General features: G+C 40.7%; 2 protein-coding genes across 19 annotated transcripts in view; one reads left to right on the top strand and one right to left on the bottom strand.

Annotated features, from left to right (window-relative positions):
* Positions 1-8,227, top strand: part of DCUN1D3 (defective in cullin neddylation 1 domain containing 3) — a 25,985-nt gene extending 17,758 nt beyond the window's left edge. For all 13 annotated transcript variants that reach the window (XM_069810099.1, XM_069810109.1, XM_069810105.1 and 10 more), the window contains one exon: positions 560-8,227. In XM_069810099.1, the coding sequence (XP_069666200.1) occupies positions 560-1,043 (484 nt within the window). In that variant the 3' untranslated portion in view covers positions 1,044-8,227. The remainder of the gene's footprint in view (positions 1-559) is intronic.
* Positions 6,840-24,828, bottom strand: part of REXO5 (RNA exonuclease 5) — a 19,691-nt gene continuing 1,702 nt past the window's right edge. For 2 of the 6 annotated variants that reach the window (XM_069810088.1, XM_069810087.1), the window contains 18 exons: positions 24,382-24,503; positions 23,388-23,514; positions 22,451-22,535; positions 20,953-21,102; positions 20,686-20,774; positions 19,748-19,863; positions 18,809-18,947; positions 18,153-18,247; positions 17,251-17,353; positions 16,507-16,643; positions 16,078-16,186; positions 15,622-15,732; positions 15,360-15,497; positions 14,754-14,846; positions 14,025-14,244; positions 13,303-13,496; positions 12,618-12,727; positions 6,840-7,884 (listed from right to left, as the gene is read on the bottom strand). In XM_069810088.1, the coding sequence (XP_069666189.1) occupies positions 7,782-7,884; positions 12,618-12,727; positions 13,303-13,496; positions 14,025-14,244; positions 14,754-14,846; positions 15,360-15,497; positions 15,622-15,732; positions 16,078-16,186; positions 16,507-16,643; positions 17,251-17,353; positions 18,153-18,247; positions 18,809-18,947; positions 19,748-19,863; positions 20,686-20,774; positions 20,953-21,102; positions 22,451-22,535; positions 23,388-23,514; positions 24,382-24,503 (2,241 nt within the window). In that variant the 3' untranslated portion in view covers positions 6,840-7,781. Of the gene's footprint in view, positions 8,291-10,220; positions 10,439-12,617; positions 12,728-13,302; positions 13,497-14,024; positions 14,245-14,753; positions 14,847-15,359; positions 15,498-15,621; positions 15,733-16,077; positions 16,187-16,506; positions 16,644-17,250; positions 17,354-18,152; positions 18,248-18,808; positions 18,948-19,747; positions 19,864-20,685; positions 20,775-20,952; positions 21,103-21,809; positions 21,994-22,450; positions 22,536-23,387; positions 23,515-24,381; positions 24,504-24,828 lie in introns of those variants that run through there. The other 4 variants (XM_069810090.1, XM_069810089.1, XM_069810091.1 and 1 more) reach the window with 4 other exon arrangements.

Raw genomic sequence — 24,828 nt, 5'->3', positions numbered from 1 at the left:
GCAGGTGCCTTGCTGACCGTTGCCGTTGGCACCCTTTTTATTTTGCAGGCTGGAAGAGCAATCAAAAACTACAGGAGAGCCATGTGAACTGCTCTGTCCCTTGAGAACAGCTTGCCCAGAGCATGGGTGTTTAGACGTGGGCAATATTGAATCAAGCTGGCTTATATATGGTGCTTCAGTGCGTAAATGTGGTGTTTTCAAACATTTGGCATTTCTTCTGTGGTGAATTTTTTATTCACTTTTTAATGTGAAAGGCACTGGATGTGGTAGTATCGAGTAGTCAGAAAGCCAGACAGCAAAATCTTTCAAATGCTAACAGTGCCCCAGCAGATCTGAGGGGTACATGTGGTTCCTCAGGGTATGAGGAACTTCTTGGAAATGTCTCTCTTTCCTGTAGCTCCTGTTGTGAAAATCTTTGTGCCACCTGGGCTGAGAGTATACCTTGTCTTGTCCAAATAACCTTCTTCCAATTTGACATAGCTGAACAGAGATGGGAAGCATTCAGCGCATGAAGTCAGTGGGAAGTGCTAACACTAATTTATCTTCTCTTGCTTAATAGGAAGGAGTTTTTTGAAGGCTGCAAAGCAATAAACGCAGACAGCATTGACGGTATTTGTGCAAGGTTCCCCAGCCTCTTAAATGAAGCCAAGCAGGAAGATAAATTCAAGGATCTCTATCGTTTCACCTTCCAGTTCGGCCTGGACTCTGAAGAAGGACAGAGGTCGCTACATCGGGAAATAGCCATTGCCCTTTGGAAATTAGTCTTCACCCAAAACAAGCCCCCCATTTTGGACCAGTGGTTACACTTCCTAATCGAGAACCCCTCAGGAATCAAGGGAATCTCCCGGGACACATGGAACATGTTTCTAAATTTTACTCAGGTGATTGGACCGGACCTTAGCAACTACAGCGAGGACGAGGCCTGGCCGAGTCTCTTCGATACCTTTGTGGAGTGGGAAATGGAGCGAAGGAAAAAGGAAGAGGAAACCAAATGTATTACGTCTTCGGACACAGAGGGCCTGTGTGTGGAGGAACAGACTTAGCGGCGTCGAAGCAGCAGTGACAAAAGCAACCTGTTGCCCTTCATGAAATGTAAACTCTGGATGTTTCTGGAAATTACCGAGGCTCCAGATTTTTCTACTTTACACCTTTTTCTGCCTTGTCTTTGAAAGGGCTCTAAAATGCTGTATCATGTTTTAGGCACTTTCTTAATTTTGGTTATTCCTTTTACTCTTGCCCTGAAATATTTGACCCTGGCTACAAGTTAAGCGTGGTTGGTTTTTTTTGTTGTTGTTTTTTTTTTTTTTTTTAAGACTTCAGATTAGTATAAGTAAGTCTGATATTTCTTGCACAATGTAGATCTTTTTAGTTAGGTTAAATTAACATTGCTAAATTATACAGTGCCAGATTAAGTTTTTCATACTACATCTGTCAGGGCAGGTCTGTACTGTGTGTAGTGCTGTTTACATTGTTGAAATTTTAGGCTGTAATAATTTTAAGGTTTTATACCAAGATGAACAGCAGTGTTAACTGTTAACTATAAATGCATTAATTCCCAAGTAATAAGGCTCTAAAAAACAACGTAAGCAACAGCTTTTTGTAATATGGCTAATTCCCATCTTAAGCTAACTCTTAGTGAATGAGTCCAGATCATTCCTTTTTTTGGAGTTTCAAACTAAATGTTGGGGTTGTTTTATAAAATTACTGTACCTGTCAGTCAACTGAGTGGTAGATGATGATTTGTATCTAAATCTCTTACACATCATGTAATAAAAGAGCAGTACTACCTCAGTTTTATTGAAAGTGGACTTCTTGATGGACTTCCATTTTCTCTGGAAGTTGTATTTTTGTGGTTACATGAGAACATTTTTACTTGACTAAAAGAACCAAAGGTTCTGCTTCTTAAGTTTGCTAAACATTGACAGAAGCAACACACAAACCCTAAGTCTTCAAGGAAAACTGTGGTATAATTCTGCTTTAATTTGTTTGATTTATACCTAAAGTATTATCTTACTTGTCTGGCAAGCACAGTACTTCTATATAAGGAACTATCTTTTGCATTAATATTGACAAACCAATTTTTTAAAACCTATGTTTAATTGCTAAATCGCAGTTAATACTCCACACTTTCTGGAGCAACAATATCGGCATCTGATGACAAAGTGAATTCTTAATGTGTTCTTAATGACAACAGTGTAGATGAGTCATTTTTAGACTGATTTGATAATATTTGGATAGGAGTCAATTTATTATTTTACAATGCCTGTATTGGGACTATTTGCCTGTTGAAACTGTTGTGACTTAAAGGGAGTTTTATTAACACTGGTTGAAACTTTTTTGGTTATTGATGATACCTTTTTTAATTTTACTATGTCAACTTTTTACACCTTTTGGTAAAAGGGATGATTGCCAAGGCTTTCTATAGAGCTAAGTACTGGCTTAATGAATTTGATACACTTCCATTACACACCTTTTATTTTCAGAGCTGCATTTCAGGATCATAAAATAGCCTCAATTAAAAAAAAACCCCACAAACCAAAACAAACGGAAAAAAAAAACCCTGGACAGTCATCCGTATCATCTAATGGCTTTGGTGATATAAGGGTTTTAAAGCTAAAGGGAAACAGATTTTAAGTGGCAAGCTTGTCACTGGATCCAGGATGGCATGCTTTGCACATCTGCTGTGCCTGAGGGGAGTTAGTAGAGAGAGGAGGAGGATCTGCCTGAATTGCGTCACTGGCTTTGCTGGTGTGCAGCCTATGCAATAGCTTGGGTCTGAGATCATAAATCACTAACAAAATGTGGGTATTGAAAACTGTTTAAAAACAAACCCACAAGCCACAGATAGCATCTCTTTCATCTAATAAAAGGAGTGTTTGGTCCATGCTGCTTCTGCAAGCTTTTGCTGGGAGACCTGTTAAGCTGTGGAAGACAAATGTAGTTGTTATAGATGCAGCCAAGCCTGTCCCTTTGCAGGAGGGGAGCCCAGAACTTGCTCTATTACAGGTAAATACACCCAAAGCTTTGTTCTTGCTACTATAACCTTCCAAGCTACTGTGGCACAAGCACTGTTTGGCAGCAAAACCTTATTCTGATTTGGTGAGCAAAGCAGGCCAAAGCACTTGTGCTGGTATAACTGAATTTATGGTGAGACTTTTGCTGGTGCTGTTAATTTAAAAAAAGAAAAAAAAAATTCCCCAACAGAGGCTGCTTTGTTAGTGAAAGTTCCAAGTGGAGACTGATTTGATAGCAAATGAAGACTGTATTTATAATTTTGAGACTACTCATTCATTCAGCTATTAAATGCTTTGTTCATCACTTCATTTTTTTTTTTCCTAAAGGGAATTTAAAATGTCCAGAGTGTGAAAACTATTCAAACGGATATTCAAAATTGTGGCAGTGGCTGCTACTGATTAATATGCTAAACTGCAGCAGTTCCAAAGGATGAGGGATAGAGCTCTTTAAGGAAGGTGTTTATCTAGTGGTCTGAATGTGGATAGCAGTAAGAAAATCAACCCGTAGCACATCAAGGCTTAGCCGTTTTAGTGTATCAAACGTAATACAGCTTCTTTTTAAAGGTGGTGGTGGTGAATATACAGGAATGGAAAATCTTATTTCCTGTTAGGGAAAGGACATAGGATTCTCAGTGGCTGAAGTCCCATGCTTTCAGTACAAGAGGACAGCCTTCCTCTTGTTCTGCTGCTTTCAGCCTAGCAGAAGCAACTCCATCCATTGGGTAGAATACCTGCAAAAATAGCCAAATGATATATCTAGCAAAGTACCATTTATTTTTAGCCTAACTTTTTTTTTTTAATTACCATTTACAGAATGCCAACCAGACCTGTATCAGTTTTAAACTCCTGAACCGGGAGCTGAAGGTGCAATTCTTTGGCAGTGCTGAAAGTGAGAGAGGGTGTCAGACCTTCCCTTGGATTGTCTGGTGATTTTATGATCCTAAACGAGAATAGACCGTACTCTGTAATGCTGGTGTACCTGTGTGGGAGTGGGGGTTTGTACATGTTTGTGAGAAGTCTTTAACAATACCGGAGCCTCTGAAAATATGCTTGTTTAATGGTTAAACTGTGAATATCTGTGGAACAGGCCAAATACATTCACGCTTCATTTTTATATAATTTAAATCTTTATTGTATAGGGCACAGCACTGTAGTGAGCAGTGATGCTGATGAAATCCTTGAAACCATTGCAGCTATTTAATTTTTTTTTAATTAGAGTATGCATTAGAAAACTTTATGCATGTAGTGAATCTGCTGCAACTTGAGATAAATAACTATAGAAAACTATATAGATAGTTATAGTAATATACTGGAAAACTGGTCTGACATCCACACTCTGTGGCATTTTATTGCCTTCCCTTATACGCAAAGAAATACAACTCCTGTAAACTTTAGTCCCTAGTAATAAAACACTGACCACCTGCGCCATATTATAGTTTGCAACACCTTTAAAATTTGGCTCCCAGATCAACTGGAGGCTTACTTGTGCTAATTTTTACTTGTGTGGGTGCATTTCTGAGGTCAAAGACTATTTATTGATTCAAGTAAGGATTTGAAAGATTCTGCCCATAGCCGGCCATAAAACATGACCGAGGAAATTAATTAAAATTGAACGCTGAATTGTGAGTTTACTTGCTGCTGGTGCTATTCTATATGGAGAATTATAGCTTTTTAATACTGTGCAATCGTATGAAAGAACCACAGGAAAAATAAATGAAGGTGGGGCAGGTGGCATAAAATCAGACAGCTGAAGCCTGTGGCAGTTTGGTCTGCCAAGCGCTGCCTTCCCCAGGCTGGCAGGGCAGATCTGCTCATGAATCAGCCTCTGAACCACTACAGCTTTTCAGCCAAGCACATTTAAGAGCTCTGCTGACGAGCGAGTGACTTGGGGTTGGTTGCAAATAGATGCAGCCCCTTTTCCTGAGGGCAGGGCAGCTGTCAGGTGCAGGGTTCAAAGTGCTGGGGACAGCAGCAGCTTTGCCTGTGTGACTTTTACTTCACTCTTTGCATGTCTGTCAGAGCCTGAAAAACCCATGGATCCCAGGACTAGCCTGTCACCTGTGGTTCCCAGACATGGCTGTGCACTGACTAGTGACCTTAGTATTTTCATGACACTTAAGTATCTTCCTTACAGTTCTAAGCCTTGTTTCCAAAAAAAAGCCCACCAAAGTTAAAGAAACACCACGTAGTTAATAGCCACCTCGATCATGATGTAATTTGCTGGCTGAGGTTACATCATTCCCATTCATTGGGAAATAATAGTTATTGTGAGCTTCTGGGTCTTGCAGCCTTGTGTTCTGCAGTGTGATCCTTTTTTAGAAGATCCTCAGTAAATTGGGCACCCGGTTCTTCCCTTGAGCTCATTCTGCTCGAAATGTGTGCATGTGAATTTACCTTTTCATATTAAAAAGGAAGATGCTTAACCTGAAACTCAAAATTTTTCAGGGTAGTGTTTCAATATACAACAAAACATAAATATTTTTTCAAATAAGTATTGAAAGCTAAGTGTCTGCTTCAATTTTGTCGTGTGCAAACAAAACCACCAGTGTTAAAATTTTCTCTCTGGACTATTGAAGATTGAATCTTTGGTTTTATATTGCCAACTGAAGTGAAACACATGAAATTTAAGACAGAAGGCTGTAACTCCTTCACCATGAAGTACATAGGTATCTCTACCTCTTTTTCTTAGACTTGAATAGTTTAAGGTTACTATCCTTTTCTCCCAGGATTTTATGCCTGGATAAGTAATCTATTTTTTTTAATTGACCCAAGTTAAGTATTATCTATTTGCCATACTTTTTGGTATACTGCTTTTAATCTGCATGCAATTGACCCTTTGAAAGGGAGCCAAGTCAAGCTGCAAACAAAAGTGTCGGTCCCCCTGGGTGCTAGTTTGGGAGTGCAATAGAGTAACCTACTAGAGCTACATTGCACATGGCTCAGGGGCTTTTATCATCACACATCCTCTTCCCTGGTCAGGCTACTTGTACTGACAATAAATTGAAGATGGAGCAGCTGCTCCCCAAAAGGGAGTCATCAGCTTTTCATTTGCCCTTGAAAAACTTTAGGAACCCACCTGATGCAGTGCCATGAGTGTATTTTGATTAAAAATACTGTGTTTTCCCTGTTGGACTGGACCTGTAACACCCAGCAAAGATTGGAGCTGCAAAAGTGTAAAGGCTACACATGTCCTTTTCCTCCCTGAGGTCAGAATCTTGGCTCAGGATAAAACCCTTACGCTTGAGCAAAGCTGGAGCATTCTCAAGTGTACTGGGGATGCCAGAGTGGCTTCCGTGCTCAGTTGTATTCATGAATGCATTTAGGTGGTGTCCCTTTTTCATGCAACACATCTGTGTCCCTTTCTTTCCTTCCCCAAAGAAAACTACAACACAGTTACTGTCATTGCAAATTGCAAATAGATGTTATGCTGTAGCAACTGTTGCTACAAGATTCTTCTTCCAGTTTGAGGGCTGCTTTTGGGGTGTGGCCTCTTGCACTATCTGTAGGGCACATATTTCAAGAGGACGGGGGGGACGTGTGAGGCAATAGGTAAGAGGAGCATGAACGTACTAGTCCTGCTAACAGCTTGCCTTAAATCACTGACCTTACAGTGGTTCCTTGCTACTGTTGCAATCTTCAGTCTTTCTGTAGTTAGGTTTTAAAATCCAACAGGTTCTGGAGGTTATACCATTTTTTTATTTTTAAAAAGCTTCTATCTTTGCGTAATTGCACTCTTCAGATAAGCCCTTTCCGGATAACATGTCATTTCACACACGGACAGAAAAAAACATCTGTCTCCAATGTTCTTGCTGTAAAGTGCTTCCCCCCCCCCCCCCCCCCCCGTAAATTATATTTGGACTAAAGGTTGCCTACTGTTGAAGCAGTGTGTTTACTTGAATGTCGCCATTTTATGCAGTTACAACTGCTGACTCTTGCTCTTCTCTGGGCCCATGAGTGGGGAGATCGTGTGACCAGAGGTGGCAAACCTGCACAGAGGATCAGTGGAGCTGAAGGCTGGCTGCTGTTTTTATACTCCCATATGTATTACACGTTAGAGGACTTCACAGAGTAGTGCTTAATATTTTGAAGTTGTGACTTTTTAAGTCACACTAAACAGTTATCTTAAAAATATGCTTGCTTTCTTATCTGTAAGTTAAAATAGTCTTTAAAAAAAGGAGATGGGCTGGCAGGAGTGGTTGGAGTTGGAGTCACTCAGTTGCCGAGTGACTCGAGTTCCAAGAGCCGTGGATGCAACTTGGCAGGATCAGGTCCTGACCCAACGCAACTGGGGTTTGTACTGGCTGGTCTCGAGGGCATGAAGCAACTGCAAGTCCTTGACAGGCTGCGTGGAGGAGAAGGGTCAGCCTGGGAGAGCTAGTTGACCCAGCTGGATTTCTTGGAGTACTTGCTTGTGGATCTTGAGGCCCCAGTTTAGCCTCAAGTTGCCCTTTATGGAAGGAATGCATTTTGATAAGCGTGTGCTCCCAGAGAAGTAACAAATTCTAAGGAAATAATGAGAGCACACCTTCGTGTGGCTTTCATTGACTCACGTGTGAATACAACTAGCTGATCAATCTCTCAGTTCCTCAGAAAACCAGCAAGGGTGGATAGGATCGAATCTGCCGTTCTTTGTGTCAGGAGTGGTTTTTGCCTTTTCGGACTTACCCAAGAGATAACCATGTATGATCCAATTTTCTTGCTCTGGGAAACAATGAATGTATTGCTTGTCTTGGAACAGACCGGTGCTTCCTCTTTCGGGCAGCAGTATCAGAAGTGCTGTGGAAATGTAATGCTTGAAAATGGCTGGAGTAAATTCTGTTTCCTGTAGGATCTTTTTTTAAAGGGACGTGGCCAAATTTGAAACTGTGATCTAGAGGAAAAGTGGGAGAAATTCAAGATGATGCATCTACTGAGTCCCATTTGGTTTGTAGTTTTACCATTTTGCTCACCATTGTTGTCTGGAACAGAATGGAAACAGCATCTTATAGAATGTGCGATCTAAGGCACAATGCAAATAGGTTGTAATAAGAAGGTCGTCTTTACTTGATAGCAATCCTGAGTGCAATGTTTTTGTCGTGTCCCTTTTGGAAGAAGAGCATTAAGTGCAGTCTGAGGTTTTTCTTTTCTTATAAGCAAAGCATTGGTTTGTCCATTACTGACTTCTTGTGGAATTTGTGCCAGATGTATATTAAATATTTTGGTGCTTTTTCTAATCCAAGCTGCCATTCATTTACCTGTGAGATTATTGTACTTCTGTATATTTAAATGACCAATCCCTTAAAGAAAAAAAAAATCCTTTAGTCACAATGTATCCTGACTACTGTAGCTTTGTAAATGTTCCAAAGCTTCTGGGTTTCCTGTATTCCAGTAAGATCTGAGGGGTGGGAGGGGAACAGCTACAGAAATCTAATCCACTGGAAAGGGAACTTGCACGGTGTTCTGTGCATTACTGAACAAATGAGTAACATTTGTGGTGTTTACATAATGACACGTTGGTGTTCACTTTTTTGTGCTCAAGCTTTGTACAAAATGTCTTATTTAAAGCTGAAGTCCTTTTTACATTTTCAATTAAAAGGGGACAAATTAATTATTTTTTCATGCCTATAAATAGGACTCTTGCTAGTTTTTATTTGTCATCTCCAGAGTTTCTCAAGCAGGAATCCTGGATGCTTACTAAATCCTGCCTAGTCCTTGCGGGGAGGTGACCACATAATTTTTAAGTGCGTGGAATGAAAACTAGCTGGTTTTTTTCACCTTTGCAGTGCAAGCATCTACAACAGGGAGATGCTGTATGTGAACAGTCTTAACAGGAGCGTATTCTTACAGAGGGATGAGTGCTGAGGTCAGTCTGCCATTCACCCCCTTCCACTGAGCTGCCTGACCCTGTGGTCTCTGCTGGGCTGGGGTCAGCAGTGGGGACTGGCAGTGCTGGGTGAAGGGACTGACTCCCTTTCACATTTTGTAGTAGCCCTGATGTTGATGCTTATCCCAGTTTGCAATAGCCACAGCCAAAGGATGCCAGGCTCGCTTGGAGGGGGTAGAGTACTTTTAAAAGAAAAAAATTGGCTGTGTTCATCTTAATAATCAGTTTCATTTCAGGAGTTTTGGAGGCTTTAAATTCAGGTATGAACAACACCGACATGAGCATCTACTACCTGCCCACTAGTGCTGCCTCTGGGCTAGCGCTGCATTTGCCTTTCTCTCCTGTGCCCATATTTTTGCCTGCCTCCTCCACGCAGCAACTCCCGACTTCTACGCCACTAGCTGCTTTTTGCTCAAGTTCCCAGCACAGGGAACTTGGGATTGGAAAGTAGGAGGGTGTAAATATTCTATCAATCAATCAGCTGTATTTAATAATTTCTGGAATAATAACTATTTCAACTTTATCTCAGCCTATTCTAATTCATATCAAGAAATCCTTCATCTCATATTCAAACCTTGTAACAAACTTTTTCTTTTTTCTGAGTGCTGAAAGCTCTCCTAGGCATCCTCATGCTTGGAAATTCCATATATTAACAAGAGATGCTCAAGCAGCCTTTATTTTACGTGGCAATAGCTGCAAGCTGTCAGGTTGCAAGTGACCTCGTGCTACTGCTGGTAGTGCAGTCTTAGTGCAACACTGCACTTCCATCTCCCTGCTGAAAGCGATGATGTATGAAGTTCGCAGAGAGGTGTGCTTTCTTTAAAATGGCCCTTGCCCCTCCCACAGCCACACTGTAACTTCTCTTGTTTCTTCTTTTTTTGTGTGTGAGGGGTGGGGTGGGGGGGATCAGGGAGGGAGGAGAAAGTAGAGTTTGTCCAAGAAGTATGAATCACCAATTCCTCCTTTCCATGGACTAAGTACTGTACTTTCCCAGAAAGGAGGCAACGACTCTGCTTCAGAGCTGGCACAGCACATTTCCAGAAATCCAAACAATTCCTGAGAACAGCTTTTAACTGCTGAGCAGCTGCTGCAGGTACTACCTTAACTTGGCTTGCTGGTTTATGGCCTGCAATGTTTCAGTGAAGACAACCCAGCTGGTACATCAGTCTCCGGCAATGAACGACTTGCCAGGTTACATCTTACTCGCCAATACTGATCGGCTTTTATGCAACACTCCCCCTGGTTTGCCCCCAGCTCTTCCTAAGCACTTGCCTAGCTCACCCACTGCCAAGGAAAATTGCCACAGCAAGATGGGTTAATGGAAAAGGTTTTGTGCTTTAAGATGTTTTGAATAGCTTTTATTTTTAGGCTTTGTAAAAGATACAGAGTGAAAGCCTATTGTTCTTATGGTAAGAGATCTTTACAAAGACATCAATATTTAAAGTAATTAAAAATATGTTAACAAAAGACTTTGCTTAAAAACTTGGCAGTTTAACAAGCACTCCTCCCTCCATCATCTTTTATTCCCATCAGACCAAGGCCAGATTGTGATCCATGCATGCTGCAACAGAAACAAGAGGTGTGTTATTTCTGCTCAGGGTAGCCTTGATGCACATAAGCTTGCTGGTCTAGTAGTGCAAAGCCTGCAACCTTCAGGGTCAGCAGGCTGAAAAACTGTTTTTTTTGTGTTTTGGGTTTGTTTGGTTTTTTTTCTCCCCGCACCCAACAATTATTTGGCATTCTTCTTAATCAAGAAGCCTCCTCTGGACTGTCAGTCCTCCGGCAAACAGTAATACAGAAACCTCACTTGGCAAGAAACCTCTTCCAAGCCTAGGATGGAGCTCCCTTCCAACCCACTCAGCAGCCTGAGAGATGTGAGCCAGGCTCTGTGGGCTTCTATAGGCTCTTTGTGGATGCAAACTCCTGAATCCACCTGGTCTGCTAGTGGAATTCATAGCCCTCGGTGATGTGAGACAACAGGCATGCATGAAGTGAGGCTACTTTGAGATGGCCCTTGAAAAGTAAATTTGGACCCACTGAGACCACCAGTGAATCTGCTGCAGAAGACAGATGGTGTGGACTGTAACTCCACAGCTGTCCTCTCCTCAAACCTCTCCAGTGGGCTGACAGGTTAGTATGCAAAGTAACTGAGGTGCTACAGTGGTGTAGAGAAGAGGCAAACAATTGCTCAGAAATGTAAAAGCTGACTTGATTATAGCCCAGAAGAAAGAGCCGATGATCAAAGGACCACATGCACTACTAAACTGCCCGCAGAAGTTAGCACTCAGTTCAGGACTCCCCCATGGCTGAGTTAAACCAAGGCAGTATTTGATACTGAGCTTGTGCAAGAAACCATTTACATATGGCTACATGCAACCACCACTTCTCTAATTAGGAATTGCTGCTGTCTCATTTTATATGCTATCATTCTTTAGTGTGGTGGAAAACAGCTCAATGATCTTTACTTAAGAAGACAAATTATTTAAAAAAAAAACAACAAACCCCAAAACCTAAAAAATTATATATATATTTTTTTAAAAAGTTAGAAATTGACAGTTAGAGCAAATCACACCAAGAGCAGCCCTTGGCATGCAACTTTGCTGAAACGGATTGTCACTGGCATTAAGCCTAAATATATGCTTGGCTTGGGATGCATCTCCCTTCTAGGGACGCTGTTTGGTGCAGAGGATAATACAGCATCATGCTTCCTCGCAGGAAGCTTTGCAAGCAAGAGAGGGGAACCTGGCCTGGCTGCCCTGCCAGGCAGAAGAGATGCTGCCAAGCAGCTCTGTTTTCCTGCTTCTATTTCAGGGCATGTCTTCTGTCTCCACAAGGAATGGTACGCCATCTGTTGAAGGGCAACTGAAGAAAAGCAAGGGGAGATGTGACCTTTATTTGACTGTCTGAACAGTGACACAGTGAGAGAACAGAAAGAAGACTGCTGAATTATGTACTCAGTAACTAGGGCCTTGCCTGGGAAAGATTTAACCTTTCTGTTTAATAATTAAGCAGTGAGTGACTGTGGCAGTTCAGGCCCCAGGGTCTGAAATGCAGGAAGCCCACCCCATCTGGAAGCATCCCTGATATTAGCACTGAAGCCCAGCTCAACTCTCGGACATGCTCCTTCCTATGAAAGCTTAAGCACTTGGTGAAAATGTTTATTCCACTTGTGTCCCTCACATAAGAACAAGTGCATGAACCACCTCCTTGATCAGCTATGGCTGAAGCACGTACATCAGGGTACCACAAGACAACAACTGGTAGATGATGCCTTGGCTGCAGCAGTTAGGTAGTTTTAAAAACAAACAAACAAAACCCCACCAAAACCACTCCAAAGAGTGGCTGCTGTAGAAACTCTGCTCAATTTTCTCATGGGCACATAAAACTTACCTTGTTCTCAATAGGGATGAAACATCCAACAGGGGAAGGTAGGTGAACTGACAAGACCTGTATAATTAATCAACACTGTGTACTTCAGCCTTGCTAATCTGGACCATCAGCTACGTAAGTGGTTTCAGCACTTGTGCTTGTTCTGGATCAGGCATGGCTTATGGGCAGAACTTACTGTTGAGGTTTTATTGGCCTAACATGATAGTCAGACTGAATAAGTACAACAGCTTGTTCAGGCCTTCTCTCAGGCTTTCACTTCCTTGTGCAGGGTTTTAATTTTTAATAGATTAAGATAAAAATAATTTGCTATATATTTTCTTTGGCTCTTTGCAAAATAGGTGGCAAGTTACCTGTTCACTCCAGGGAAGAGAACTATGCACAGGGTGTTATTCTGGAGACTTCTATAAAGCTTTTTGATATGGTGGTCTAACTTCTTCACCTTTTTCCTTAGATCCTGCTCCTGCATAACAGAATATAAGCATTACAATCCCCCACTCATCTGCAGATCTGCAGCAATCACACTTAAAAGTGAATGTGGCAAGACGGACCCTTGGGCAGTGTCAGGGATTGAACAGGTGAGGACAGCAGCAGGGAGAACCACATGCCCTACTCAAATAGCACTGCAGCCTCCTCCAGTAAAAATGAGAGCTGCAACTGGAGCTGGTCTTTCCTGTACGGCTACACAACTGGTCACCTCTCCCTCTGACTCTCATACCACTTGCTACACCTGTACATTGCTCTGTCTGCTCTCAGGTGGTAAGCTTCAGTTCCTGTGTAGCATCACTTGCTGCCCTGAGCAGCTATGCTGGTTTTAAGGTTATAGAGTACCCTGCAAACATCACCTTATCTCACATGGTATGACCTCTCCAAACTGCCTTGTGGGAACTGATCCTTGGCAGCCTCTCTGCTCCAGCACAAGGAAACCCTTCTGTTACATGCAGCTCTGCACCTAAGTGCTCAAAGTTATCACTCCTGGTTCCCAGGGCAATACGTCCTCACTAACTGCGATGAACATCAGCCTAGCCTTAAACTCACAGAGTCAGACAGTTGCTCCATTTTCTCATGTAAGATGTTTCCTCCTTGCTTCCCATTGCTGTGATTCACTTGCCAAATCCATCTCCAGAGGTGACCTGAAGCAAGAGCGTTCCTACTTCTCAGTTTGCTACCCTTCACAGTCCATCCATTTATAACTTCAAGGGCATCCAGAGCACTCTGTGATTTCTGGAATTCTGAAACACAAAGAGAAGGGGAACATGCTTGGGCAGTGATGTTGCTCCCCTGTTCCTTGGCACACGTAGGGCAGGGCTAAAGGTGTGGAGCAGGAGGGAGATGAGAAACTGAAATCACTGCAGCAAGCAGATTGTCATCTTGCTACAGGTAAACATCAGACTATAGAAACGCCAATTGACTGCAACAGCACTCATCCAGTTGTTTGCCTCACCTTTTTAGAGGTGGTTACTTGTCTGTGTGAAGCTGCACAGTAGCCAGTCCTCATGTTGAGATACTGGAGCCAATGAACTATCCTGGAACTTTTCTAAGTAAAGATTTTTTTTTTTTACGCAGTTTTTTTTCCTTTTAAATATTTAGCTGTAAACTGCTCCACCAAACAATACATACTTTTACTGGAGTATTTTAAATACCATCACTTTGAGCATACATGAGTTTCAGTAGCTCTTGCTGTGTCTGCGCAAAGTCCCAAGGGCTGCTAAATAAGCTTATTTGAAGGAAATAAGCAGGCTGTATGTGAAGCTACTTACTGAGGAAACAGCAGTTCCTGTGCTTTCCACTCTGGAGATCCTTTGGCAGGAACAGTGTTTCCAGGTCTTTCAGCTGGCTGAATTCTTCTTGCAAGTCCGTCTCTGTTAATGACTCCTTTAGACCCGCCACATAAATCACACCTTCATTTTCTACGTCCAGTTCTAGTTCCTTTATCCAAACATCACAGTCCAGCATTGCTGCAGTGATGGGTCTCTGGACCTGGGTGGATTCAGCAGGAACAAACACAGCACTTCAGCCCAAGCAGCTGTGTTCTGAGCTTCTATTTTAAATTATTTTCTCCTATTAACCGAAGTTGACAGGCTATTTTTCCTCCCTTGAAAAAAATACAACTAATGAAGGCTAACTTAATTATCATGAAAAAGGAAGAGAGATGTTTGTAATGCAGAAACACTACAAAATTAAGAACACCATACTTTGTATATGGCATTTTAACACACTGTTACTTGGCTCTTCCTTTTAAAGCTGCAGTTGGAGGTCAGAATGCTTTCTAACCTCTCTTCTGCTGACAGGCAGAAAGGAAAAAAGAGGGCTATAACCATTTCCTTTCTGCCAGTGGCTCTGAATTGTCCAGGGACAGGGAGATGGCAACAGCACAACCAGCCAGCATTTACCCAGACGCTATGCTGTAAGTAGATGTTAAGAGAGACATATTGGATGCTGTTCCTGTGCTCAACATAACTTAGACTTTTGCTGTTTGCATTGTTTACCTTAATGCAGGATCCTGCTACCTCAGCTCCATTTAAGCTTTCCACAGCAAGCTGGGCAGCTTCCAGCACTTCGTATTGGATACAGACATAGGGCTTGAAACAGAATAATAAGATAGTTCAGGCTTATCAATAAGACACGTTAGCCCTCCCTTTTAAAAAGTCAGGTCTCAATATATTAAGTTGTGTTTTCTTTTAAAAATAGAATATAAAAAGGTTTCAGGGTAATATATGTAACACTCCATACACCATAGCTGTTAAAAAACAACCTTCAATTAGCTCCTCAATTAATACCAACCTTTTTTTTTTGCCATTAAAGGCCTTAGCTTATCAGTTCTCTCGAGAGGGACAAAAAAATCTTAGCTTCTCCAATGCTCAAAGCCCTTTAGCATGAACAGCACAGTGAAGCCACATGAGCTGTGTTTATTCTTGTCATTGTGTGGAACAGCTTTTAGATACCCTGAATTGTTGTAGCTGATGACTAAACCACCAGAAAAAAAACCCAAACAGAATAACTGATATTTCAGTGGTTCTACTCCATGTCTTTCCAAGAGACTACTTGGGCCTTCCATGCCTGTCAGCAAGCTTAACGCTTTGAGTCCTCCTCACCTGGTATGTTTCAGTTACCACTGTAAGGGACTGGATTGGTCCACATCTCCCAAATTCTTTTTTCACAGACTTCAGACAAAAGCTTTCTTCAAAAGGACCTGCATAAATTGTCAGCATGTCAGTCAGCTTGCTTCTCACCTGTAGGAACACAGATTAGAGAAGGAACTTCACAAAGCAAAGGAACTAACTACTTGGTGCCTCCAGATAAATAATGTCTCTTTCTAAGCTCAGCAATGAAGACTATTTTCAAAAAAAATAGTACCTTTTCATAAAGTCCAGCAAGAAGGTGAGATGCAAGGTACTCTGGACCCAAACTGAACTGAATGATACTGAATGTGGACAGGGGAACATCTTCTAAGGCCCTCTGAAGAATCTGGAGGGAAAAGAGTGTACAAGGCTCAAAGAGGTACAAGACAATTGTACTGCAAAGGATCAGAAACAAAGCTATTGAACTTAATTCTCAACTTTAATTTTCATTATTGTCCAAGGAAGCCCTCAGGCAGAAATTCTTCTTCAGTGAGTCATGAGAGGATGTAGAGGATCAAAGCTTATTTCCAAAATGTTAAAATGGATCTAGCTAACGCGGTATTAACACCATTGCTAACAGTACTGTCAGTCAGCTTTTTAAAATAGGACTCATCTACCCACCCCCAGAACAAGAAGAACTTTGATATTACTTTGATGCTTGCTTAGACCAACCCACTCTAAGTCCATTCACCTGTTTGTTTGAAGTGCTCAGGTTACTCTGACACAGGCCAGAAGAGTCCATTTCCTGTCTGCCCAAAAGGAGGGGTTTTTGGCCAGTCACCTGCAAGCAGTCTAAAAAACTAGCAGAGAGAGAAAAGCTGTGAATCACAGTACTTATCAATATGGTGAATTAAAAGCTTTCAAGAAGTGCTTGTCAGAGAAAAATTATACAGTTCATTAAAGAAATCTGAAAGAATATTCTTGTCCTCAACATCAAAAGAAGCCTAGAAAATGCTTTGTGAAATTTAAGATGCAACTTCTGAAAGTTATTCAGTGCTATGCTACAATTATTTGGGTGTCTCTGAAGACCCTGATGGCTTCTGAAAAACATAACGCACTTCTTTGATTTTACTGAGGATTCAACAGAAGGAAAAACATGCATATTTGAGAATCTTATTACCATGGTTTGGATAAATGTGGAGGCTCATTCAACTGTTTCTGGACCCTGCATCCTTGTGGCTGTAACACAGCTTTTTTCTGTGAAACCTCAGCCAGTTTTTCAGTTGTCAGAAGCATCTCCAAGTTTAGTTCTGCTACCTTGGGGAAGGAAAAAGATTAGTAGTTGGCTTTCATCTGAGCTAATTGTAGCTAACCAAAAAGCATACGCTTTCTCTATGACTCATCTAGGCACACTCCAGAGTAGTGAAGAAAAACAGGCATTAATTTCTTGTCTTATTATTTTCTGTTGTAATTTTCAAGCATGCAGTACTCGCAGCATCAACCAGCAATCATCTCCAAAAAAAGTTCTCTCAGAAACCAACGACACAAGCAAGAGACTCATAAAACCAGCTGAATCACTACCACAACATACAAGGTCTCTCACTTCTTTCATCTGGAAAAATGACAGGCATTCCCGTAGGCTGGAAGTGTCTCAATCCTTCTCTACCCAATCCATTCTTCAAGATCAGCAGCAATGCTGATTCATGTCAGTGTTTGAGTACTGGAACACTGGCAATACTCAGGCTATTAAGATACCTGCATATATGCTGAAAGTAATAAGCTGTCAAAATTGAGGCCTCTATCACAGCTCCATTTTCTCTTTTAAATCAACAAGAGGATGGGCAGGAATGTGGTTTTTTTTCCTTCATAAGCACAATTGTACGTTCTGTGATTAAGGACAGAAATCTTAATTAGATATAGCTACCTTTGCTGGTCCTTGCTCAATAAAGAATTGAGCCAATTCCAATGCAGCTCTAGCATCTTCTGCAGGATCATGCCCAAGCTTCTGTTCACACTGAATCTCCTTCCTAGGGCATCAAAATTAGGTGTACAGGCAGGTTATCTGTTTTTCCACACTGACCAACATCCTGTCTTTTCTAAACTGGGTCCTTTTCAGGCAAAATATCTTTCCCTTCTCCAAAAAGGATTTCAGTTCTGTGTAGCAGCATTCTTGTGAAATATTCCCAAAAGTTACTGCAAGAAATGTTTTTGCAATGTTGAGCAAAACACCATTTACCGGCTTTGACAGAAGCAGTGCTAATACTTAGTACTCTGATGCATGACTATTTTTCATTTTACTTCTTCCTTGACCAACGACCCAACTCAGTGAAGTTTGGCACTGCAGAGTATTAATATTCACTATGTGAATGGTGAGAACTGTATCTCTAAGACATACTATCCAGTGGTAGCTAGTACACTGAGGAATATGATTAAGTCAGTGAATCATTCTTTCACACATTAGCCTTGCTTTCTCCCTAACTGCAACAGATCTCTTTTGTGTGAGCCAGAGTGTCTTTGTGGCTCTACAATTTGATACACTGGTACTGCTACCTGCAGAAAAGCTACTTTTGCTAGGACTCAAATCTGGTTGGGTCACAGCGTCTCTGCTTGCTCAAAGACAAGCCAATTTATTATGCTGCCTGATGTTTCAAGCAGGCAGTAAATTCTTCTTTACCGTGTCTATTTGCACAGCCTGCTCCTTTCTTTTGAATTTTGGTTTAAAAAAAAAATAAAAAAAATTCTGATGCTACTAGTGGAAGAGCAAGATCCTATAACCCACCGTGACAGTTTCTAATATTTCCTATGATAATACAGTAATATTCTTACCCTAAAACAGCTTTGGCTAGAAATTTTAGCTTAAATCTTCGACCTTCATTTCTGGCAAAAAGCAATGAAGTATCAATAACACTGGGGTGGATCATCTGGAAGAGAGAAAACATCACCAGTTTAATTTATGAGCGGCAGTCATATAGAATTGGGCAGTAATCCCATTGTTATGTGTCTCTGCCTTCTCACTTCAGTTGCCAGTTTCACACGATAGATAACTGGTCCACAACAAGAGAGCAGATGGGAATAATGAAACAAGCCCAACTCTCCTTTCTAACACTCTATTCGGAAGACCTAGATTGGGTTAGAAAGATTAATTATGATTCAAGCATTTTAGGTTGGTTAAATTAAATACAGGAAGGACTTCAGTTCTTCCCATGACAGAGCTATCAGAAGCATCTGGCTGAAGTAGAGACGTTGCAACCATATCTGTGTCTGGACACGCTACTTCCTTCCTTTTGGGTTCTGAACAGCCCCTCGCAAGTTTTATAGATGTAAGGAGAGTCTTTCCCTTTCAAATCCTTACAGACATAAGGCAATTCATAATAAAAAGCAATTAACAAGTGTTCACTAATAAAAAAAGGAATTGTTTAGAGTTTCTAGGTCTGAAATGAGTATCACAGGCTTGGGAAAAATACTCTTAAAAGCATACTCACTTCCAAAGCCTGAAGATCAGCATTTAGAGAATGACCCACCAATACTGCATCATGGGGAAGGATTTTTTTTAGTCTGGTTTGGATGTCTGACAGTCTTGTTTTCACTGGAAGAAGCATTTTCTTTGTGATTCCTGAGAATCTTCAAAACAGAAGTTGGATGAGGTAAAAGCAACACATTAGCAACAGCACCTACTGGAGAATATTACAAGCAGAGAATGTAAAATATGAATTCAGTGTAACTAATGACAGAATGCTATTTACTGTAAGAGGATATACTGCAGGTGTATTAAACTGCTATGAGTGCTACCACATCTGTTTCAAAAGTTTCTCAAGTATAACTTATTCTTAAGTGATACAGTTCTTGGCATCAGATAGCACAGGTAAGGAAATACTGCAAGACTGATGGTGGAAGGAGATGCTTCTAAGTAACCTGAGGGGATTGGCACGTCCCCTCCTACATAAAGCCGGGCAAAGTTTTGGAGAAGACAAGGCTTGAGTTTTGCCTGCTTTTGTTATAATACTGAGCCCAGCCCACAAGCTGATGAGCTGCTCTGTTCATTTTTTACAGATCAGCAGATTTGGCTATGGAGCAGAGAGACACAGACTGCAATCCTGCACTCACCCTCCCTCTTATTTTATAGCCAGCAATAAAGACTAACTTGTACTGTGTATCATTAATTTGTAACAGAACTTTTCCTAGAACACTGCAGAATGGTAAAGCTTCTGCCTAGTAGCCACATGGGCACTCTGTAGCAAAGAGTGTATACATAATGTTGGTTATGTTAATCACACAGCAAGAACTGTATTCTTAACACTGAGTGAAATGCAATAGGCATCTGTGCAAACCAAAGCCTTCTGAAAGCTCCTGTGTAACAGGCTTAATCTGAAAGGGTTGCAGGTCTTGAAGACGAAGAGATAAGAAACTTATGTGGAAGTCACCTGGTGCGGTAGTTCAGTACTGTGCTTTCAGGTTTGACTAGTTCATTCAAGAGGCACTGACCCTGTGCATCCACCAAAGAGACACGAGTGACTTCGTTTCCTTTTGCAGTCAGGCACTATCAGGAAGAAGCAGAGGCAGTTGTTCAATCAGCATGATGCTCCCACTCAAAAACCTCAGCTAACATCCGATTTGCCTGCAGCCAGCATCACTACTAAGGAGTTCCTCAACTTACAGATCTACCACTCATATCTAGTTGTTTTATACTGTAGCATGCTTCATTTTAATTGTTAAATGCCCACCATAAGCACAGCAAACACACAGGCAAGCACAACACAAAGAAAACCATTATAAAGAAGTGCTGATTTCACAGAATCAGTCTGTGCTCTGCACTGCAGAGCTGTCACTGAGCATCTTCACCAGAGAAGATGTAAAATTTAAAAGCAGAGCCCAGGTTGTATCATTAGTTACTCAACGCTGATGCCAAATAGGCATCTCCGCAAGGTCAAAACTGCACTAAAGGAGCAGCATGCTGCCAGAAGAACTGATGGCTAAAGGAAAGATGTGTGATAGGGAAGCATCTTTTCTTTCCCAAACCTTGGGGAGGGCTGGGAGGAGGAATTCCACAGCAGTCTCAAGGGTTACTGCAGCATTCCTGATGAGCCTGGCAGATCCAGCTGCTGCTCCGACAGCCAATGCAGAACTGAGGTCTCTGCTGCCCTGCTCAAGGTAGTATTTCTGTCTTGTTGCCAGAACCACTTCCTGAGTCCTTCCCATGGCTGCACTAGCATTGGTACCATCAATGAAGGGACTGGCAGCAGATGTTAATATGTCATAAGTGGTTTAGTAAATACACAGGGTGCTTGGCTCACTTTGGAATAGCTGGTAGGAGTCTGGTTGCTTGACTATATTTTACAAGGGCACACACATTTATTTTTACCATTTCACAATCCAGACCAAAGAGGGGGCTGCTGTCCGTCCTCTGCTGATCACACTCTGTATATATATAGCCCTTACATCCAGGGGAGCCTAGAATGAAGAGACCCATGAATAAGAAACAGACCTCTCTACTCTAAAACTCATCACATATCTTATATGACCAAACATATCACTAACTGTCAAAATAAATTAAAAAAAAAAAAACAACAAAAAACCAAAAAACCCAGAACAACACAACCCAGAACAACAAAAGCCCTCAAAAACTGACCTTTTATGGGATAATCATTTTTTTTCTGCTCTTCTAAAGTTAGAGTATAGCTAGTAAGGCCTCGCTTTTTTTCTCCATATTTCCGAATGATGGGATCACATTGCAAGTCTGAGCTTTTAGGAATACACTGACTGCTAGTGGAAGTCAAACCTGTAAAACACAGAAGCATCTGTCAAGCTCAGACAGTACTCCCTACTTGCAGTCAGTTTTCTGCATTAGTATGCACACTAAGAGGCCACACCATTTCAAAGGAAAACACTACCTGGACCAATAAACTGGAGATATAGACAGACAGACAGACAAACGATCTATCTGTCTATCTCCAGTTTATTTGTATCTCTCTCTCTCTCCCCCCCATTCATATATATACATATATATATAGAGATCTCCAGTTTATCTCTCATCTATTGTGTATATATATAGACACACTATATACATTATATATATAATTATATATATACTCTATGTAATGTATACAGTGTACAAAATATACTTGATATTCAGGATACTTGAATCTTTTCTCATTCAGCTACTGACACTGCTGGCTGATTCACAAGCAAGTCACATCACAATGTGTCTCTGTCTCACATTCCTTTCAGAAATAGAAAGAACAAACTTGCCTTATAAGCATGACAACATAATCATTTGTTACTTCATGTAAGCTGTAGAAGTTATCTTTTTTTTTTTTCTACCTTCTCTGTGAAATTCTTTCCTGTAAGTATTATCAGGAGAAAATGTGCTCTAGGTGTGGCTCACAAGGATGCAAGCACTGAACTGACACCAGAATCCACAGCTGTATAAAGTTAAATTATCCTGTAGGTGACTCTCTGCAGATGGCACTTAAAAGAAAAGTATACCTGACATCTCAGATCTGTGACTGTGCAGTAGGTTTACAGTCAGGATGCTAGAGGACTTTGTCAATACATTGAAAGTAATAGCTGTTCATTCTCCCATTTAGGACTTGAATTCAAGATTCTTTGTTATACTTCTAACAATTTCAGTGAAGTTCGCATTGTAGTCTCTTGCAGGTTTTGTACAAGCCTGTTGGATTACAATCACCTCTATAAAGAGTGTAAAAATAGGAAATCAGTCGTCAACACACCCATGCTTTACCTTGATTTGCTACTCAATATAACACAGAAAACTAAGAAATGAGTAACTACTTAGCTTTAATCTGATTTATATCCCTGTATCTTTTATTAGATACATCTTAGAATAGAATAATCACAAAATGGGTAATGAAGCATCAGAATTTTGGATTAAGCATGTTAAAAACTTTCTCTCTGCTTTTTGCATTTACTTGTGACAATAAGCCCAACAGAGAGTTACTGAACTAGTTAGGGTAACTAGTCTCATGTTTTAAGCCACTGTACGTTTTCCTTTGTAAACAAGTTTACCGTAGCAAAACACTGGGATTGCACAGGATGCAAAGTCGTAAATTACTGTTGGAAGTGAATCACTGTGGTTGAAACAGATGACGCAAACCCAAACAAGATACCTTGTGCAGTGTTTTGAGGTTTCAGGTTTGCTGCTTCTCCATACAGGCTGGCTAGGAAGTTAGCCCAAGGTGTTAATGTGAATCTCTGAAAAAAAGAGATGTGTTAGAGACTTTGAAACAGAAGCAGGAATATGAAGCAAATGAGATGTTTCTTGATCCCCAAACCAGCCAAATTTAGAGGAGGACGGATAAAGAAGTAGTGGAAATATGTTTGGTGTTTTCCCAAGGAAGAAAAAAAAACTCAGCACAAACCAAACCTGTTTTAATGACAGACGATACAGGATTCTTTGTACTAAGGGACAGATTTGCCTTGCTTGATATGATCAAGAAGGCAAATCTCAAGACCTTCTTTGATAGAAACTAAAACAAGTTCCAGACTTTCCAGTTAAGTTGAGATTTGCATTTGCTGCAGTTCATGGAGAATTCTCTAGAAGTCTTCCTTCAAAAACATTGCTTCTAACTCAGAAAATTAAAATAATTCTTTTCATAATCTTTTTGGGAAATGGGAGAAACTTGACATAAAGTGCAAATAGTCAAAGTGAGATTTTTCAGCTAGTGGGATAGCATAACTCTATTGGAGAGTCTCCTCACTCACTCAGAGTACATTCCAAATTAATCGAGATATTTTTAATCTCATTGGCATCCTGAAGATGCAGGAAGCATAATAGTCAGACGACTGAAACATCAATACACTTTTCACCTGCTAAGGCTTCAAAGACATCAAGTCTTGAAAACCTGTTTCTAATATCAAAGCCTTGGCCTTTGTTCTGAGCTGACAATGGCTACAAATAGATCCTCTCATAAGCTTGCTTTGTGAGTCAAAGATGGCCACTTCCTATTGGAAAAGGCAGTCATTTCACTGCTGCAATTAATCCTTGGGACGTGGTTTCAGGACTGGAAGAAGTTTAGAAGACAGCAATACTGTCTGGGGACTTACATGCCGGAACACTTTTCTGAGGTGTTTGAACTGCAAATAGAATTTGTAGAAATGGAGTTGGCTCATTTCATGTAGAACAATAACCACAACCCCAGCCAGGTGTCTTTGGTGATAAATACGGCACCAGCTGCAGTAAAAAAAAAAAAAAAAAAAAAAAAAAATCAAAGCACTCTTAAAAACAAACTTGGAACCAGCCCGGCTTTTAAGTCAGTGAACAGCAAAGTGCCAAATTACTTCAGTGAGAAAAGGCTTTATGGCTTATCTCAAAAAGCCACATATTCCTGGAAGCAACAGAATATGGGAGACAGAGAAAGAATGAGTTATAGCAAAATTCTGCTGCAGTACCATTTCAAGACATTTCTACCTCATTTATATGCATCAGCATATGAACACACGAGTAACTTCAGCTGCAGTGATGCAGTCTAGCGAATTAATGCATCAAAAAAAGTTTCAGAAAATCATTTTCTATTCACTACTAAAAATCTAAACTGGGATCATTTTTGCCTTAAGTTTCATTTCAAGATTCATTACATTTCATCATATTTTTCCCACGTGAGGTTATATACCCTCCTCAGCCTTTCCCTTCCATTGCTGAAAAGTTGCCCTGAAAAAGGGCAAAGTGATTAAAATATTTTTCCCAAAACACTCTAGAACACTCTGTTTCAATTATATCTGATGTGAAATGTGTTAGTATTTTTTTGTGTCGTGTTCATATTTTTAACCTGGTATTTTGTTTCTTCGGTTCCACAGTACTGTTTAGTTTTTGATAACTGCATGAAACAAAACCATGAAACGGTACAATTTTTGTCAGAAGAGGAATTCTGGTCTCTGGCCAAGTCTAACAACAACTGCATCTACATAATACAGGCTGTCATTATGGTAACCGCATTGCAAGGATTCCAAAACCAGCATGCCCAATATACCTTTAGGTATGCCTTTCACAACGTGTGAGGACACAAGACAGGGTTGACTCCTGAATATGAATGTGTTATACCTGGGTTGTGTTGCATTGTGGCATTTTCCCAAAGCTGCATACTTTAACAACTCATACAGCTGGTCATGGCTGATTTCGCAGTCCTCACCAAATAAAGCTGCTGACAAGTGAGATGACTTTTCCTGTAAAAAGGGAAACACTAGTAAAGGAAGGTTTTATGTAATCACACAAGTTCATGGAAAATGAAGTGAACTATTTGGACACAATCAGCTACATTTGAAATAACTCTTCCACTTATTACGGGCAAAAGTTTCCTTTCAGATCACACTTTAATATTAAATTTACTATCAATATTTCAGTAACCCAGGTACTCTAACTTCAAAGATTTATTTAATAAAGATTAATGTAAGTAGATATATGTACTAAGGAGACTTAAAGCTATTTGATTCGCAAACACGATGTTCTCCTCTCTCCACCCATTCACCCACTTGCTGCTGTAGAGCTTTG

This window comes from Haliaeetus albicilla, chromosome 22, assembly GCF_947461875.1.
Source record: "Haliaeetus albicilla chromosome 22, bHalAlb1.1, whole genome shotgun sequence".
In the NCBI taxonomy this organism is placed as follows: Eukaryota; Metazoa; Chordata; class Aves; order Accipitriformes; family Accipitridae; genus Haliaeetus; species Haliaeetus albicilla.
Note: the sequence above shows the minus strand (reverse complement) of the source record. Positions and strands in the feature narration are given on the sequence as shown.